An 18,499-nucleotide genomic window follows, 5' to 3' on the forward strand; every position below is an offset into this window, starting at 1 on the left:
ATTTTTGGACTTTTTACCTGTGTACCAAGCCCTGTTCTTATTCAAATACCCTATTCTAGAAAGTAAATTTATCCTGAAAGTATGATGTGGTTCTTGGTATCTTCAGCACTGGCCTGTATCCACTTAGACACCCCATACTGCATTCTATATAGCCTCCTCTAATGATAATACTCTTGAGCGTTCTGTTGTAAAGGCAAAGTCTTCAGTAAGAGGTAAAGAGCTTTTAGGCCTTTTTATGCTGAACCATAAATGTCTAACAGAAAGAATAAGTAAATAACTGTTGAACTGACTGAATAGTTACCTGCTTCCTAAGAAGTTCATTACAGAAATAAAACTTCACTAGCTTTAGGTCTTGCTAAAAGCAAACACAAGGTTTTCACCAACTTGCCCTCCTGTGCAAGTATTTTATGTAATTTATTTATGCAGCTTGTGTTACAGCAGTAGTTAAAGAAGTAAAACACTTTAACAAAGCTGTAGAAATGTTTGAACTTTCAGACAAGATTACAGTAGCTCCAGATGAGAGGTGGTTGCAATCCTGCACTATTTATTAGCTTGAGGTAGTAGTGGGGGTAATAAGATATCTTGAATTTCAGTGCTTGATATTCCACCAGGATGTGTGACTCAATAGAAAAGAATAAACAGTATGGGCTCCTGTGTGCAGGCAGCGTTTCAAAGACCGCACCCTTTTAAAGGAAAAACCATAGCCAACTTCCAGTTCAAAAATTATATTAAATACAAAATAACCAATTAATGCATTTACAGAAAAATTAAAACATTATGAAAGTAACTGTTTTCATACAGTTTGCAAAAAACTGAAGGAAGGGTTAAGTTAAGGCACAGTGAGTAATACAGTATTTTATACAAAAAAGTTTAAACCCAAGGCAGTGAGAGCACAGAGTAGGGAGAGAGGAAGAAAAAACAACTGACATCCCTCAGCTGTAAGGGTTTTACTCTTGAGCTATGTGAGGCTTCCTGTCTTTAACAGTGTAAGAACTCCCAACAAGCTGTTTTCCTGGGTATCCCCCAGGTGTTGAACCAAGCTCTCCCTTGCAGATGTTCGGGGCTAAGGAATGATTTTACACAGCTGTCACCACCCTCTGCCTTACAGGCACAGAACTGAGCATCCAAACAGATGGAATAGAGCTGATTGAATCTGCCTCAGGAGATTTTCTGTAGTGCTGGAGCCGTAGTGGCAGATGGGAGGAGAAGGAATTTGTGCTCTACAGGACCCTTGTTCAGGCAGAGGGTTGTCTGAAATGCGTAACTGAACACTGGAAACTAAAGCCTCTGCGGAGATGTGGCTCTTACAGACGTGTTTTAGTGCCAGTGTTAGGTTATGGTTGGACTCTATGACCTTGAGGGTCTTTTCCAGCCAAAATGATTCTGTGATTAGTTGGTAGTCAGACCAAGGCCAGGGACATATGATGATGCTCAACACAAAATTTCACTGAAGACTATTTTTTAAATTTTTAGAAGTCTCAAGGACAGAAGTAATGTTTCACAGGGTAATCGGTGCAGGTTTTCTGCTCCTTTATCTACAACAATTCTCTATAGAAAGTGACTCGGGCACTGACATCTGATTGTCCCAGAGTAAAACATTCATCTTCTACAAGCTACAAGTAGAATGACAGTCACTGCAGTAAAATCATCTCAGCTGGTGTCTGGGGTTTTGTAAAAGCTCCGAAGCTACCTGCATTTCACTTAGATAAAAATAAGAATTACTGTTGTTGCAGTATTGCAACAAAATGTTTTGTTTATTTAAGAAAAAGGAAGAATTGCAAGTTTGTTTTTGTGATTTCTAGTTATTTATGTGTTCTGTGCTAGAGGAGGGGGACAAACACCTGCAATGGCACATCCTTTACTGGAATTTAACATTAAACAAATAGTCTGTTTAGGTCAATCAAGTACACTCACTGACTCAGGTAATCTACATCCAAAAAAGTTTTCACAGTTCCGGTTTGGTACCAGACAAATGTCCAGCTCATTCAGTACAATTTAGCAAGACTTTAGTTTATTTCCCAGGACCATTCAGAGCCTGAAGAGAAATATTCAGGCAGGGGAGGGGGTCTCTTAATTCTTAGACTTGGAGTGAGAGCATCTTCCGCTGATGCTGGGTCTGTACTTTGCTACAGCGCTGAAAGGAGCAGCTGAGCGCTATTAGCCTCCAAGACTGCTGGTACTTGTTAATAAGTTCTTAAGGGTGTTTACAGCCTCCTTTAAAGTTTTTTTTAATAATAAAAAAGTCAGTGGGCCTCTAAATCTAATTAACATTAAATCTAACATTTCTTGTGTTAAACAACAACAGAGAAAAAAATACATGCATACAATAGTGACAATAAATAGGGGAAATCAGACGCTATTATAATGACTTGTGAGTTACAGGATATTGATTCCTATTAATCTATTCATAGAGAGCTGAGTTGCAAACAATGTGCAAATCAGAAGTAGGTGTTTAGAAGTATGAAGCAGCGCTGCATCTGCAATCCACAGGTGTTAGAGACACAGCACTTCAAAGACAAGACATTTTTACTTGCTTTACACAGAAATCTGCTCACACATTCAATTTTAGATCAAATGTTTGTAGTGCAATTTTAACTGAAGTGTCAATTTGGCAGAATGCCTCAGCCTTTATTAGGCAGACAGACTGAACAGACATCACCTCGCTCTCTCCTGATCAATAAGAATGCTAGAAGTTGTATTTCACTGAACACGTATAATCCTATTTTTCCTGCTGCTTTTACAGCCAGATTGTGACACCTGACACTTCCTATTTCCTACATTATACAGAGCTTTACACTTAGGGAGGGACAGGAACTACGTCTTGTTTATTTTCCCCAAGGGATTGGCAATCTTCCTCATTTTCAAAGTTTACATTCACGAATGACGTGCATGCTGTTCCTTCAGGCTGGTCTGTCTGGACAGGAACTTCAGCTTGTGGCTTGTTCTGTTGTTCCTGATGCTTTCTCTCTGCTTCCTCTGACATTCTGTTTTCCTGTTCCTCCTCTTCCTCCTAACAATAGATAACCAGATTTATAAGCTACTATTTACTGTTTACCACTTACTTATATTCACTTTAAATCTTTCTGTAAGAACATTCCAGTTACTGTTATAAGGTAAGGATACTTGTTCCACTAGAAAACAGTAATTAAGTTGATCATAAGATGAGGTATATTCCAGAACTCCCATTGTGGAAAAAAAAAAAATCATCAAAAGTGAAGGATTCACACAGAAAAAGTGTGACGTGTCTAGATAAGCAGTTTTTAGTCATTAGCAATAGTGATAGGATTACCTTCTCAAAAGCTTTTTCAGTTCTTTATAATACAGGGTTATCAAAAATAAAAAATAAACAGTAAAGTTTTAAATATTTCCCGTCTCTTCCAAATGAAGATTATCAAGGGTTTGGGTTTTTTTGCATAAATCTCTGGCCACCTATCAGTCATTTCTAGTTATGGTTTAGAACAAATGGTAACATCATGTTCAATTTGCCCTTGGCACTTTCTCGAACAAGTTTTAGAGTTGGAAATTATATTCCTAGCAGCCGCCTCTTTACAGTGTCCAGTAACTGTTCCATCCACCTTTCTCACACTGTTGACATGGAAATGCATTGTACAAGAGAAGCAAACAGGGCAGGATCCAGCCAGTCTCAACACTGATCAGCTGGCGAGAAAGGCTGATGGATAAGCAATCATTAATCAGGCATCAAATTAAAACTGAAGGCAAGGTGCCATAAAGATTCTAAAACTTCATTTTAATGCTGGAATACAAATTTCATTGTTTAAAATACCCAGGAAGGCAAGCTGGGAGAAAAAGAGCTCAAGAGTCTCATGTCACATGCGTACCTCTCTCTTCATCCTGTAATACTCATCAATGGCATACTGGTATTTTGGTGTGCTTATCCCCAGAACAGACGCAATTTTTTCCCCAAGGAAATCACACACTAAAAAATAAAGAGAGGTTTATATACGATTAGTATCTAGAAGAAGATTCTTAAGCACAGTTTTATTTTAAAAAGTATCATCATCTTTCCTGAATGGTTTTCCATAGTCCTACTTCACTCAAAAGACAAAACCAAAATCTGGTAGGGTGATCTACTTGTATGTAATTATTAGCTCAATATACTAATAATTGTTCTTTAAGATAAAAAGGAGAAGAATATGGAAATCAATTACAATTTAGCCAGTGGTAGTATTTGTTTGAATTCTACTAGTTTCAGCTTTGGATCTAGGTTTATTTTGCTAGGGTATCGGTTAAAAGACAAACCTTCAACTGAACTTTATCTGAAAATTAAGGTCAGACAAAAACACATGGCAACCAACTGTACTGCCACTTTAGTCTAAGGGTACCAGCAAACTAGAGGGTTGTTTATTGATATACGCATACTTGAAGTCAGTAGCAGTTTTAACAATGTTCTGTGTTGCATACTAACGTATTCGTAAAATATTTAGGTTTCAGCTGTCTCAGTTTTCAAGCACAGGCTACACGCAGAGCTACTTTGCTAGAACAGGTAGTGCACAGCATGGAACAGGTGGGCTTGTGCCAGTCAGTCTCTTTACCATGACGATGGCTGATGGCTACAGCAGCAATTCCTGAGTAAAGGCGAGCAAGAAGTCAAATGTATTGCACTTCAAATTGCAAATCTGCCCCAAGGATGCAAGTGAATTAGTCACCTCCAGGGAAAAGAGGTTAGAAGCTAGCAATTGAATGGTTCAAAGAATATTCACAGTAACTGATTGTATAGATATCCTGGCATTCAGAGCACTGTGCAAACAACCAGTTCAAATTACAAATGTTAGAGGGAAAACCGAAGTTAGAAGAAGGAAGTATAGAAGAAGGAAGTACTAATCTTCAAATTCATAAGAGAGTTCTGAGAAAAGGAAAGCAATCTACCTTTCTGTATGAACAACAGATATGACAAACAAACTATACATGACAAACACACTATACATTAGAGACAAAGTGTTTCTAAAAATAAGAGTAGGTTAATTAATAAAATAGACTATGAATGATTTTTTTAAATGTTCAAAATTAAATATACAATGACAGAAACTCCACAACATTTGTCAAAAAAGTCAGTAAAGATACTTTACACCTTGGGAAGAACACAGACTAGGACAAGCTTTTTTTAAACTTCACAAAATTTTATGGTCTCCACAGGTCAAATAAACTTCTATGCCACAAGTTTAAGACTTTTGACAATAGTCTTATTTTTGTTTATTCTGTAACCTCAGAAGTCTGTTGTAAAGCGTAAGAAGAGATGTGTTCCTGGGAAAATCTCTAGTTGTCTTCTTCATAAACACTGTCAGTTCAGTTACTCCAAACAGCATTCGTTTCAGGTAACATCACACAACGGTTCCATACAAAACATAACAGAAAGCTGCTACACTGCCTTGCCAACACCACCCTATCTCCATATGGAGAACAGGGGGGAAAGGTGTCCAGCAAAAGGGTATTTTCTGTTTGTTCTTCTATTCAAGAGTTGTTATTGAAAGGCTTTTTTTTTAAAAAAAAAAAAAGTGCCTAAGGCAAGAGAGTATGTCTCCACAAATTTAAATACAGGTTAATTAATACTTTTGAAAAAATGGCCAGTAGGTCACAAAGATGACTTACAATCTGTGAAAGCAACTTTCAATATTCCATTACCAGTTTACCCAAGAATGAAATAAAGCAATACCTGATAAGGTTGATGTGGCAACTCGCAGCATGTGAAACCACAAGTAGGGTCCCCATGTGAGTGTTGTCTGCAAGAACAAGAGCAGTATGAGTACGTTTAGCTGTATGTTCATGGCACATAATAACACATGCAAAAACTCCAACAGATTGAGAAGAAAGATCTGCAATGTTTCCTGTTTGACAGCTACCACTGTATTTTTGCTTTAAAATAAGTCTAGACCAGACATATATGAAGCAAGGTATCACTGTAAGATACAAATATAACCACGGCTTTTATCTGGGAACATCTGTTTCACTGTTTTTTGTGTCCCATTCCCAGACCTGGGAAATGACAAGCATCCAACTCAGTCCCAAAGTCACTCCTATAATTAGAAGACCTTTCCATAGTGTTCTGGATTCCATCAGGCCAAGAAGAGAAGTGGGTTAATCAAGTAGTCCCTCATTACAATAATGAGAGAACTGCAAAGGCTGAAGACTGTTTAAAACCAAACCTTCAGAGTGGTCCCTGAGCAAGATGCAGCTTCCAAGTATTTGCAACCAGATACAAATTACCATTTGGAATTGTACCTGAAGAACAAAACCAGGTGGAGAGTTACCACAGCTCTAAGGGAGTGATGGACAGAGCTGACAAATAAAGGGCCTGGGGTAACGTGAACAACGAGGAACACAAAAATAACACAACGGGTCTTGAGCGGGGTCATTTCAAGCATTTGCATGTAAGCAAGGAAGCGTCTCTGAAGTGCCTGCACATTAAGACGCACAGTAAACACAAGGAATTCTAGATCTGTGTGCAGCTGCAGGGGTAGGATTTTGTTGGGTTCCCAGAGATGTGATGGATGGCTCATGTGACCGGAGTGCTGCAATGGAGGGGTACAGACCCTTCAGGGAGGACAGGCTGGGAAGATGAGGAGGAGGACTTGCTCTTTACAGGACTACGGTGTATTCAGCGCCACAGAGGAGGTATCACAGACAAACTGAGATATTTACACATAAGGACTTAAAGAAAATTTAGAAATTGATGAGCATACAGAGGCTATTCTCTTCACTAACGAAAGAGGCTGTATTTTTTTTTTTAATACATAATATAAATGAGAAGGGGAAAACCAGATTCCAATCTAATGGGGAAAAAGCTATAGAGTTTCACTTTTGTGAAAAGGCAAACTCAAACTTCACAGTAAACTAAAACATGTTTAGAGTTAACATGATGTATTCAGACAAGCTTTGTTATGTATTTCCCTTCAGTAAAGATCTCTGCAGGGGTGCTTTTCCTTGTGGAAAGTGGTAATTAAAAGTGTAAGCTTTGGTTAAATGAAACCCATTAGCTCCTCCCAGTTACATATGTATTTATGTTGCTAAAAGCTGTTTGTTAGTAACCATTTTCTGTGATCTCATTTAATAGATATCTGTACAGGACAACCAATATTATTGTAAATACTACAGCTACAGAGCCTAGTTGGTACAGCCTCAGCATGTACATATACAAGCCACTGGACTTCAGTGCTTTCCAAGCACAACCTCTGCAAATCAGTGCAGCAAGAAATCATCTGTCAAGCCAGAAACTCAAGTTGGGCAGGCTGAAAAAAGCCAGATGCTGTATATTTTTGGCAACAGGTATGGAAAATGTCCTGCCAAGGTAAAAGTGTAAGCAAAACCAGCTGCTATCCTGCTTGCACAAAAGCACCTCCAGCTTGTTGATTATGTGCTCAGTTGGCAGACAGGCTAACAACAATCATTTCGGAGTTTGTTCGGTTAAAGAAGTCAAGAAAAGTGCTGGAAAAGCTTTTTGCCACAGGTGCAAATAATGGCATTGATGAGGCTCTGTAGAATCCTTCATAACAAGGTGACAAGGCTAAAAAGCATTCCCACAGCGCACAGGACAAACAAGGGCCGGCTGTGTGGCTGTGGGCAAGAAGATCCCAGAGCACCCTTTAGGTTTAAGAGTGAAAAGAAAAGCCGAACTTCAACGTGACAGAAATAAGTCAGAGACAGAATATTCTAGCATGTTTGTGGTCACACAAACATGGGAACATCCGAGAAAGACACAGAGGTTGTGTCCATTTCTACTGTTCTCCTACCTCAATTAAAAACCTGTTGGGTATGCTAGGAACACTTCTAAGTTCAGCTTTGTGGAAACCTCTGCTTTCTGATGAAGCCCAACCAGACACTTCTTCACGCCCGCCAAGCAAGGCTTTGCCAGTACCCTCTACTTAAAAACACACTAGTCCTGCTCCATGAAGTAGTTCTAATGCATTGAGCAATACTGGAAAATGGTACTAATGTTCAGTAAGAAACACATACCCAGATACTGTATGTCAACCTCCTTTGGCCAGAGAAGCCTTAATGTTCAGTCTTCAACCAACATGAGGACATAGTATTACTGTATTTCTTGACTGGAAACAAGGGGCAGCAGTATGAAACACAGGACACTGGTTTATTTTAAGGGGGCAGTGTTTCTCCTGCCATCAGCCTCTTTAGTATAAACTTCAGTAATGCTTAATTATACTATTCATCTATCCTGATTTTGTTGTTTAAAATGGAAAACAAAATGGTTATGATAACTGGTTTTCAAATTACAAAAATTCTTCATGTACTATTTTAATCCAAGTGCTGCATTTTAAATAGGAATGAACATAATGGATACAACCATTGATAAAACCAAGATGGCCCTGGTTCAACAACAGAACATGACTGTGTTTCCTAGTATGGGGCTGTTGAACCTCTGAGTGCACCATGTTCCTAAATGATCCCCATCTATATTTATTTTTGCCAGATTTCAGTCCCTAATAGCACTTGAACTTTCCAAAGCAAGTAGGGTTTCCTTTTGCCAAAGAAAATGGCAAAATGAGGAAAAGAATTATTTCCTGATTTAAGAAAACACAAATACTGTATTTAAGCGTTAATATACACCAGCAAATAGATACTCTTCCATTGTTTACTGTGCCAAGATGCATTTTAAATTAGCTTAATTATTGACTGATCATTGCTATAATAGGCCCTTCCATGTATGCACCATGCAAAACTGTGGCATCCAAGACAAGTCAGTGAAAGTAAGATTAGAAACGCTCACCATCCTCAATCAAAAACCTTCTCCCATATTATAAGTAGTTATTACTTGCTCAGCAACTATTTTGCTCCCTTATCTCCAAACTGTTAAAAGAAAATTAAGAGTTCGATGGTCCTCGAGAGGACTTTTTGCCATTTGAAGTTAAGCTCCTTTTAACTACAGGATATCAAGATAATCTTCCTGCAAGAATGTGTTTCAATCTTTCTAAGCACTGAAGGTTAATAAAATTAAATCTCTTCCAGACCTTTGTTGCAGAGATGTTCTCAGGATGAATTCTAATTTTATCACCAATAGTTGTATTGCTTACAGTTGCTCTAGAAAGACTTACACTCCACCTTCTGCCTACTCATGTAATAAGTGAGTGCAACCAATAGTTTATAGCAAGTGGCCCTCCAGGGAAAAAGAGAGAAATTACCTTCTAGAACAGGTTAGGGAAATGTAATTGCTACAAAATAAAGTTTTGGTGGATAGAAGCAAAAGATTTACACATACAGTATAAGCATTTAAATTTTTGGACAGAAGACTCAGTTAAAATGAAAGCATTTATGTTATTAAAGCATTTACATTTTAATTTGAGAACACTCAGGTAAGGCGGAATGCTATTATCTAAAAAATCCACGGAAAAATGTATTAAGCACACCCTGTGTTCTGGATTCAACATTCTTAAACCAACCAACCAAACAAAAAACCCCCACAGAAAGGACCTCCGGTCCAAGAGGGTTAATGAACTGAGCACTGATCTATAGAAATATCAGAACTCTTGTTTCAAAGCAAAATTTAAGACCCAGTTCCTTTTGAGAATTTGTTTTGCTATGATTGGCAACAGCCCATCACATTGAGTGCTTAGGTTATCACAGCACCAGGACATATACGCTACTTTGCTTAGTAAGAAAGACATTGTCATTGTCTGCTTAGCTCTAAAACACAATTAAACCAAGGTTCTTACTGAAGACGTTGCTTTAAAAGATGGCAAAATATTTGTTTCCCTTAAACTCATTCAGAAACTGCCAGGATGCCAATACCAGCTGAGTTTTGAAATCTCACGATGCAAAGTTTCTATTCAAAATATAAAATGTATTTTTTCTAAAAATAAATTGGACCAGAAACAGCTATTACTTGCAACATACTTTTTCATAACCCAACTGAGATAACAAGTTTTAGACATGCTGGTCTCAGCAAACTGACTATTTAATTGCTTTTATAGAAATCCTACAATAAAAACATTTTTAAGGCAGCTGTTGGCTAAAACATCAAAGCTCAGCTTGGACTAACATTTCTTCAATTGACTGGCTCAGCTGGGATACACGAAGCATGCAGCAGATAAGGTAAACTTCACTTAATGGCAACCCTTGGTCTAATCAAGTTTATTCTGTCAAGGTAAAAAGCAATACATAAGAAGGCATACTGTGCTCCACAATAAACTATTATGGTTTGGGGGGTTCTTTTATTAAAAAGTATAATAAAAATTAAGGATTTCATAAAATACAAAAGGAGAATAAAGCAATCTTAACTGTGCCATACAATATACTTTTTGGTATTTAGAAAAAAAATCCATATTAGGAAAGCAGAAGAATGATCACACAGCATGCCCGGCTGTTGGGCACATTTGAGGGGTCTTTACTAAAGTGTTCATCTGTACAGCGGTGTGCGCGTCTCTGGCCTCACAACATGTACATCAAGGCTCGGAGCCTTCCATTGCTGCACCACAGTGGAACTCTTCTACTGAGAAGAGATGGTACAAGAAACTATACAGATTCGGTCCCCTGCTAATTATAGTAGGGAAAAAAATCTCTTACACATCCATGGATATCTGACACAACCTGCATAATGGGGAACAGATCTGACTCTGAAGATACCTGAACATTACCATAATATCCAGTAAGTTTCACAGTTATTGCACTTTTTGAGTAGAACCTTAGGGAGGAAATAAAAACCTCAAGACTCAGCAAAGTAGCTTAACATCTACTCATTGTTTGTGAGCATTTATTTTCAATCTATAGACTTCAGGTGTATTTTATACTGATGAAATTTTACCTGCTCTCTGGCTGATGTTACTTTTTGTTGTATACAAGAACTGCCTAGCAATAAAGAGCGAGCAGTACTATCACTCCATCCAAGATCAAATGCAAGAGTTTCACCTGTGAATTGCTAGGAACCCCAATCCCAGCTGAATCCCCATAGTCCTGGGGTATCAAACCCATTTTCACTGGGGGCCACATCAGCCTCGCGGTTGCCTTCAAAGGACCAAATATAATTTTAGGACTTATACAGCCCTAAAATTACGTTCGGTCCTTTGAAGGCAACCGCGAGGCTGATGTGGGTCCTGGTGAAAACAAGTCTGACACCCTTGCCTTAGTCTCTCTGCAGCTCAGCTCTCAAACCACTTTTTTTCTTTTCTTCAAGATAAATTAATTTTACAGAAGGGGGGGAAAATAAAAGAATGGATGGACTGTCCTTCCCAAAGCAAACCCCCATGGTTCACCACTTCTTCAAAAGATAATGAGCAGAAAGTCAAAACTCTTCACGGCCAAGCTCTCCCAGGGTGCATATGCAGGGTCTACTACTATACAGTAAATACAGGGCTTCAATTACAACATCTCTTAATCATGGATTCCCAGACGATGGTGCAGAAGTCATTTCAACAGCAATGTCAAGCAGCAAACAGGATGCCATTTTCCACGCATGCAAAGCCTCTTCTCTGAAGCGTGGGGACAAGCAGTTCTACACCAGCATTCGCCTCCAGGCGGCACCTGGGCAGGAGGAACTGCTGCCCAAAACCACGGCTCTAGCTGCTGACCTCACTCCAGCCCGCCAGGAGGGACCCAGCCAATTTCGGTGTCTCCACCTCTAGTTCAGCACAGGCAACCAAGCCCATGGAGGAGCAGGGAGGGGAGCCCTGCTGGCAGGCTGGGAACAGGCTGGGAACAGGCTGGCAGACCCGATTTGTTGGGGTAAGAATTGTAGGAGGTACAGAAAGGAAGTGGTTGGGACATCAGCTTGTGGGGGTGTCACAAAAGGAACATGAGACTGGGGATGTACAGAGATGACGATAAGGATGAGGATCTTCTCTGGGACTGCCTGGCAGAGGCAGCGCCAGCACACACGGCCGCAAGATTGGCCAATACACTGTCACTATCCAATAGGCTGTAAGACATGCCAGCAGAATAAAACACATCATATGTACCATTTTACCTCTATGTATAGATCCAGAATCATTGACAAAAAGGAAAATAAATTTTAGCAGCTACAGTACGCGCTGGGGAATCAGCTTTAATTGTCGAAAGTTCACTTGAATTTGGACCCATAGATGGAAACTCCATTCACACATTGAGCAACATCTTAACAGCTTACAAGACAGATGAACTCTACATACATGGACCAACCAGGTCCTTTAAAACTTGTTTTTCATATAGCATGAATAACACCAGTTTTCCTTTATTTCTGCAAGTCAGCTGTTTCTTTCCCTTTTATCTCTTTTAATTATATCAAATTGCGGGTATGGTAACACTAAATTACAGGTTCAACTCTCTGTTGTCACCAAACATAAGGGAAAAAATGCCTTCCTTGCACATCTTTTTAAACAACAGTACAAATCAAGGAGACACCAAGCCAATATTATTAGAGGGGACAAATGCTGCAGATGACAGACCAGTGAAGAAAATCAATCCATTTCTAATGAATAGGGCTACTTTAGCAGAGGAGGACAACATTTTTCAGGAATTCTTTTCACACATTTGTCAGTTCCTAGAGCAAATCAAATTAAGATAATCTTAAATACTATATCAGATCTATGACACAAAAGTATAAAATGTGGGGACTTACCCACTAAGCTAGAATTAGCAATTTATCAAATAAAATACCTACAGGATCTACAGGCGGCAACAGGTCTTTTTTCTCTTGTTCATCTTCCTCTTCATCTGTGCTATATTCTTCCATTGTTTCTCCACTTGCAAAATGAATAACCCTCCTTGGAATTTTCTTCTTCTTTCCTATGACACCTAGTTCCACATTCTCAAAGCCTCTTTCTCCATTTGCAACTTGCTGTAGAGAAGGAAAAAAACCCAATCATTACTTCAAGTACATGTTTCTGGAACTGGAAAAGTTCCCTCTTAAAAAGACTTTATGAGATATTTAAAATATTTTAGACGGATTAGCATATACAAAGGACACTTGCAAGAGCCTGGCTGTAGGTAAAAGATACGTAAAAACTGATCTCTTCACTAAAAGTCACAAAAAATATAAATGCCTTCACTTCAGCATGGACAGGTGGTATTAAAAACACCTGTTTCGAAAGAGCACTGTGTTATACAGGAGTTTCTCAGCAGGATGCTTTTCTTCAAATAATCTGATGAGCATGTATGGGTTAATATTTAAAAGCATTGTTGGTTTCTGAATTAGTATCTAGTGAAATTAATCAAGTAGTTCATCAGCTGTAGCTACCTCTTTGCAAGCTCAGACAGACACCTCTAGCACAAAAGAGAACTGCAGGAAGGATAACTAAGCAGCCTGGCTCAAGCTTTAAAAAATGCATCAGGGGATCTGCCTCTGTGGGCTTTCATCAGCAACCATGATTAGTACAAGGGACCATGCTAAAAGAACAACACTTAGTTTTGTGGCTAAGGACATATAAAAAGAGAAGTACAATGTCTGCTCTTGTTCTTCCAGCTGCTGAATACTACAATGCAGTCTTCAAGTCACAAGCATTAGAAAAAATATACATCTAGTTCAAAGGCCAGTCAATAATTCTGTGGGCTAGTAATTCCTGTGCCCAGAGAATTTTAGTAAGGTTGTGTATTGTATCTAGCAAAACAGAGCCTTTACCCTGGTAGAGCTTCTAGATATTACTGCATCAAATGCTTAAATTGTTCTGAAAACTTTTCTGTCATGCAGGGAAGTATACAGGAATTGGAAAATGCTGGCCATATGTTTGTAACATACCATGAAGGTTTTCACAAATGCATGAGCTCATACAATTTGAAACTGTATCATACAGAATGAGATGTGTGTACGAGTACACAGAATTCAGTTTTATAAAATGAGCACCTTCCAATTTTCAGCTTCTTGCCTATGCAAACTTAATGGTCTTCACAGATCACATTTCAAAATTATTAACAAAAATACATATTTTATCAAATACTTGTAAGACAGCCCTTAAACACTGCAAGCACAGCATCACCATTCTCATCTCTAATGTTGTGTTACATAAATTAGCTTTGCAAGGCAAACAGGCTCGGTTAGCTGGGAAAGCCAGCGGGCACGGCAGCGAGGGGCAGGAGGGGACGGCGGGGAGCAGAACGGCTCCTTCATTCCAGGCACAGGTTTTTCTCCTGCCCACGGAGAAGAGGGAGGGAAGGCAAAGATCACATGCCGAGCTTTACAGCATGGAGAGGGAACACACACGTCGTTCATCGGCCCTCCCGGCCCTCGTACCGCCGCTTCTCAAAACTGCAAGTCATTTCAGCTTCCACTGGCATTGCTTTAGCTACCGTGGCATGTTTCAGGCATTTTGCTGGAAGAACAGAGCAGAATGAAGTGGTGAGTTTCCAGTAGGGTAATGCAGTTGAAACGGCGCTACATTTTCACGCAGAATTACACTTTCGTATAGAAAGACAAAACTGTCTGGGGCCCGGTGCACTCTCTCTGCTGCTCATCAGTCTTGGGAACAGAGCAGGAGCAGAACAGCAAAGCTACAAAAACACAAATTCTGGAAACAGTGAGGCAGCCTAAGCAGAGGGAGCTCCTTGCTAACACTATAAAAGTGGGGACCACTTACTGCAACTCAGTTCTGGGGTTTGTTTGTTTTTTGATGAAAGAGCACCACAGAATCAGCCTTTTATGAACATTTAACTCTCCTTTATTGGCATCGCATAATAATGCCATTTTTCGTGTTTAGTCACAGTGCTGAAGACCACTATTTCTCGCAACATAACATCACAAATGTTACTGTGATTAGCACCAGCAAGCAGGATGAGCCTCTCCGATGAGCTCCTCTAAAGGCACAGTCTCTTCATCTGATTTTGGCTCATTTAACTCACATGCTTCCAATATTTTAACTTAGAAAAATACTGTAGTTAATATTTGAAGGTTAAGAAGCAGAGTTTAATCCCCTGCACAGCCATTCCACATCGCTCACACCACCTATAGTACACAGCTCCATGTAGCTGGTACTGGTACAAAGTTCCAGACAAATGCAGTAGTTCAAGACCGTAAGGATTCATCACGGCACAATTAATCTGGTTCTTTTAGTAATCTGGTTCAGAGCTCTAAATTATTAAATAAAATAATACATGTCAGTTGTTGTTTTGGTTATTACATAGCCAACAAACCTGGACACAGGTTTTAGTCATCACTGTAGCATTTGTCCCTTTAATTTTTACATGCACAACATCAATGGAAGTCAACTCTCCCAGCTGCAAACGTGAAGTCCAGCATCAGTAAATTTTATTTATCTTTCCAACATAGTCTACCCAAAACTGTGACAACGCAGATCTATTCTAGAATTATCATCTAGGCCCATTTTGTAGCTCAAATATTACAGTATCTTCTGTTTGAAGCTCTACACTTTTGATCTTCCCTTACAAATTTGATCTTTTCTAATTCAATACGTTGTTACAAAGTTCATTCTTCTAGTCCACAGCTCGGGTCAGGTGATCACCTTGTTTTTTTCCACAGGCTCATCCCCGTCCAACACATTATATGGGTCTTGAAAGACTCGGCATTTCTCTTAATGTCAGGCCATAAAAGTATTTACTTTCACTTCTGTTCCAGCAACTATTAGACACAAAAGCCAGCCACCTTTGTGCCTTTTCCACACCAGGTGCCCTGTTGGAATTTTTCTTGGCTTTATGGCACCCACACGAAACTCTCCTGTCAGGGAGTCAGCACCTGAATCTGCTGCTCTGTGTTCACCCTCCTTACACTCACTCTCCTGTCTCACGTTTTGGCCAGGGAGAGAGCAGGGTGCGTTTTGACAGCGTTAGTACAATACCCAGCACAATGGAATGTCAGTGCACAACCAAAATGCCACAATAAATAAACTACAATTAATGATGAAGTGTGCCAGGACACCTGCAGGGAAGCCAGGAGAGCTCACACAACTAAATCTAGATGATGCAATAACGTGAATTTCATCAAGGAGAGGAAGAAGAAAAGCAAAAAGTAACAGGGAAACCAGACTATTCACTTTGGCATCTTTTGAACTGTTGGACTCAAGTATCGTTACAAGAGCTTATGACCCAAAATGTGAGAGCCTGTGATGTTCATTTTCCCTTAGAAAGATGAGTAATTCAATTTGCTGATCAAATCTACTGATCTGACACTGCTAGTTATGAGAGGGCTGGTAATAGTTATTGAGAAATATTTCTACCCATACAATATTGCCTGCCTTACTGATTTTGTCTGTGTTATGTTTGTTGGCCAGGGTTGGGGGGGGTGGGTGGTTGGGGTATTTTTGTGTATTGCTTGACTTTCCTGCCTTGGTTTTCATCTGAAATTAAACAGTATGAGTCTTTCTGACACAGAGTCAATAAAACAAGAGAATCAGAAGATGACTGTAAGCAAAGACACCCTAGGAATAAGGAGCCTTGACAAGGCACCATCATCAGCGAAGGTGTGGGGCATTAGAACACCCAGCGTGAGCCCAGGCCATTGCCAGGAACATCATCTGTTCGAGGGGCAGGAGGGCTTGCCAGGTCACAGGCTCATTAAGAGGCGGTGGCCCTGGCCATGTCCAACACCTTTGCTCACTTGGCAGCGCGGAGGGAAGGGGAAACCCGTCTCCATTTAATATTTATCAGGCTCGTTTGTAGGAGGCATTATCTGCCGGGGAACAGGAGACACCCGAGACACGCGTGCCCTCCGTGCTGACTGTAATTACACAGCGCTGGAAGGACGGACGGACAGACGGACAGACGGACAGACAGACCGCGCTCGTCCCCCCGCGGCCAGGCCCGCACACCCGGCAGCCCCGCGGGAACCGCCACCCCCGCCCGGCCGGACCCCGGCGCCGCCGCCCGCCCCTCCGCGGCCAGAGCGGCCTCGCCCTCCTCCGGAAGCGGCCTCCCCGCGGCGGAGGGACGGCGAGAGGCCGCTCCTCATCCCCGGCGCGGGCCCCGCTCACCTGCTCGGGCTCCATGGCGCAGGCGGCAGCCCCGGGGCCGGCGGCGGGCGCGCAGTAGAGGGTGATGGCGGACAGCCCCTGCTCCATCCTCCCGCCCGCCGCGGCGCCGGGGGAGGGCGGCAGCGGGCCCGCCGCGGCCCAGGAGGCGAGCAGCCGGGCGGCACCGCCCGTCACACCGCCCGCCGGGGCGGCGCCTGGAGCCCGCCGGGGCCTGCGGGGCCGCCGCCCGGTTCCTCCGGGGCCTCCAGGACTGGGGTGTCCCGCCGGGACCGACCCACCGGAGGAGGCGCCCGGTGGGTCCCCTGGGAGCGCGACCGAGCCGCTACCGGCCTCGGGCATGTCTCCGCGGCCCGGCAGCAACCGGAGCCGGGAGGGAGCCGGGGAAGAGACCGGAGGCAGGCAGGCTGCCAGGCACAGCCGTGCCCACAGAGAGGGGGAAGCCTGCCCCTCTGCAAAGAGCCAAAACTGCGAGTTGGGGGCAAATAGCACATCATTGCCCTACAACATTGTAAAAATCTGCAGAATAGAAAAGGCAGTTTTGAGAAGCACATGGAGCTACTTGCCCATGTTTAAGACCCTCTCTCGCAAAGAGGCAGCTGGTTAAGCTTTGCAGTGCCTAGTGTTGGTTCAGGCAACTCAATGTATCTTAAAGGACAAGCCACAGAACAATAAAGAAATGCAAACCAGGGGTGCCTCGGTCCCTGGGATGTGTCTCAATAATAAAATAACACTTATTTCCAGCAGGCAGGGAAGAATGTTCATCACTGAGCTGCTCCAGCAGAGAGCTGGGAAGCCTTTTCCTCCTCCTGACTACAGGTGACGGCCCAGCCTGAACTGGCACTCAGGCCTGACTCAGGCTAAAGGCACAGCAGCTGGGGGTGGAAGCACTTGGAGCATCCTTTTTGTGAAAATGAGGACTAACTTTTATTTATTTAATAGTTGGAGCCAATGACTATAACAAAGTTATTCACACAACAGCAAAAGACATTCTTCAGTTCTGTATCATTTGCCAAAGAATGACAACTCCGTAGCATAGATGGGCTCTTATGTATTTTCTTAGTCATATTATCAAAGTATTATCCAGATGCCATTACAAATTAGAGTCCCAGGTAAAGTATAGATTTAAAATTATGCTAGCACAAGGCAGAAAACATTCCCCTTATGACAAGGACTGACACAGAGAATGTACTATTGAACATTTGATTGCAGAAATGCATATGAGACTAGAGTGCTATTTTAGATAAATATAGGACTGAACATCTGCTTTATGTGATACAAACAAAGAGGTATCACTTAAAACTGCAAAAGAAAGAAACTAATACCTCTTACCCTCAGTAGAGTCTACATTCTGCTTAGTAAGGACTGGTTCAAATAAGCTAGCAGCTCTTAAAGAACAGCATTAAATCATCAACCAGCAAGCTTGCTCCCCCTTGCATCTACTGTGATTATAACAGCTCTGCAGCAATATTAATACTGAGGTTAATCTTTCAACTCCCAGAACAATTGTCATTTGCAGCTTAGGTTTATAGATCTAGCAAGTGTCAATGTTAGAAGTCTTAAGGAAAGGTAGACTGTTAACAAATAAACCCACGCCTGTGCCTTTCTGTGGCTATTCGTGTGTACCAATTTGAGTTATCCAGCTCCTA

At 41.3% G+C, this 18,499-nt stretch overlaps 1 protein-coding gene across 1 annotated transcript; it reads right to left on the reverse strand.

Annotated features, from left to right (window-relative positions):
* Positions 1–2,797: 2,797 nt before the first annotated feature.
* Positions 2,798–16,940, reverse strand: FAM177A1 (family with sequence similarity 177 member A1; the record flags this gene model as incomplete). Its single annotated transcript, XM_080345245.1, has 5 exons — positions 2,798–3,010; positions 3,840–3,937; positions 5,672–5,738; positions 12,599–12,775; positions 16,854–16,940. The coding sequence occupies 5 exons, from the start codon at positions 16,938–16,940 to the stop codon at positions 2,798–2,800; spliced, it is 642 nt and encodes a 213-aa protein (XP_080201371.1).
* Positions 16,941–18,499: the final 1,559 nt, after the last annotated feature.

Source organism: Nesoenas mayeri (assembly GCF_963082525.1).
Source record: "Nesoenas mayeri genome assembly, chromosome: 5".
Classification (NCBI taxonomy): Eukaryota; Metazoa; Chordata; class Aves; order Columbiformes; family Columbidae; genus Nesoenas; species Nesoenas mayeri.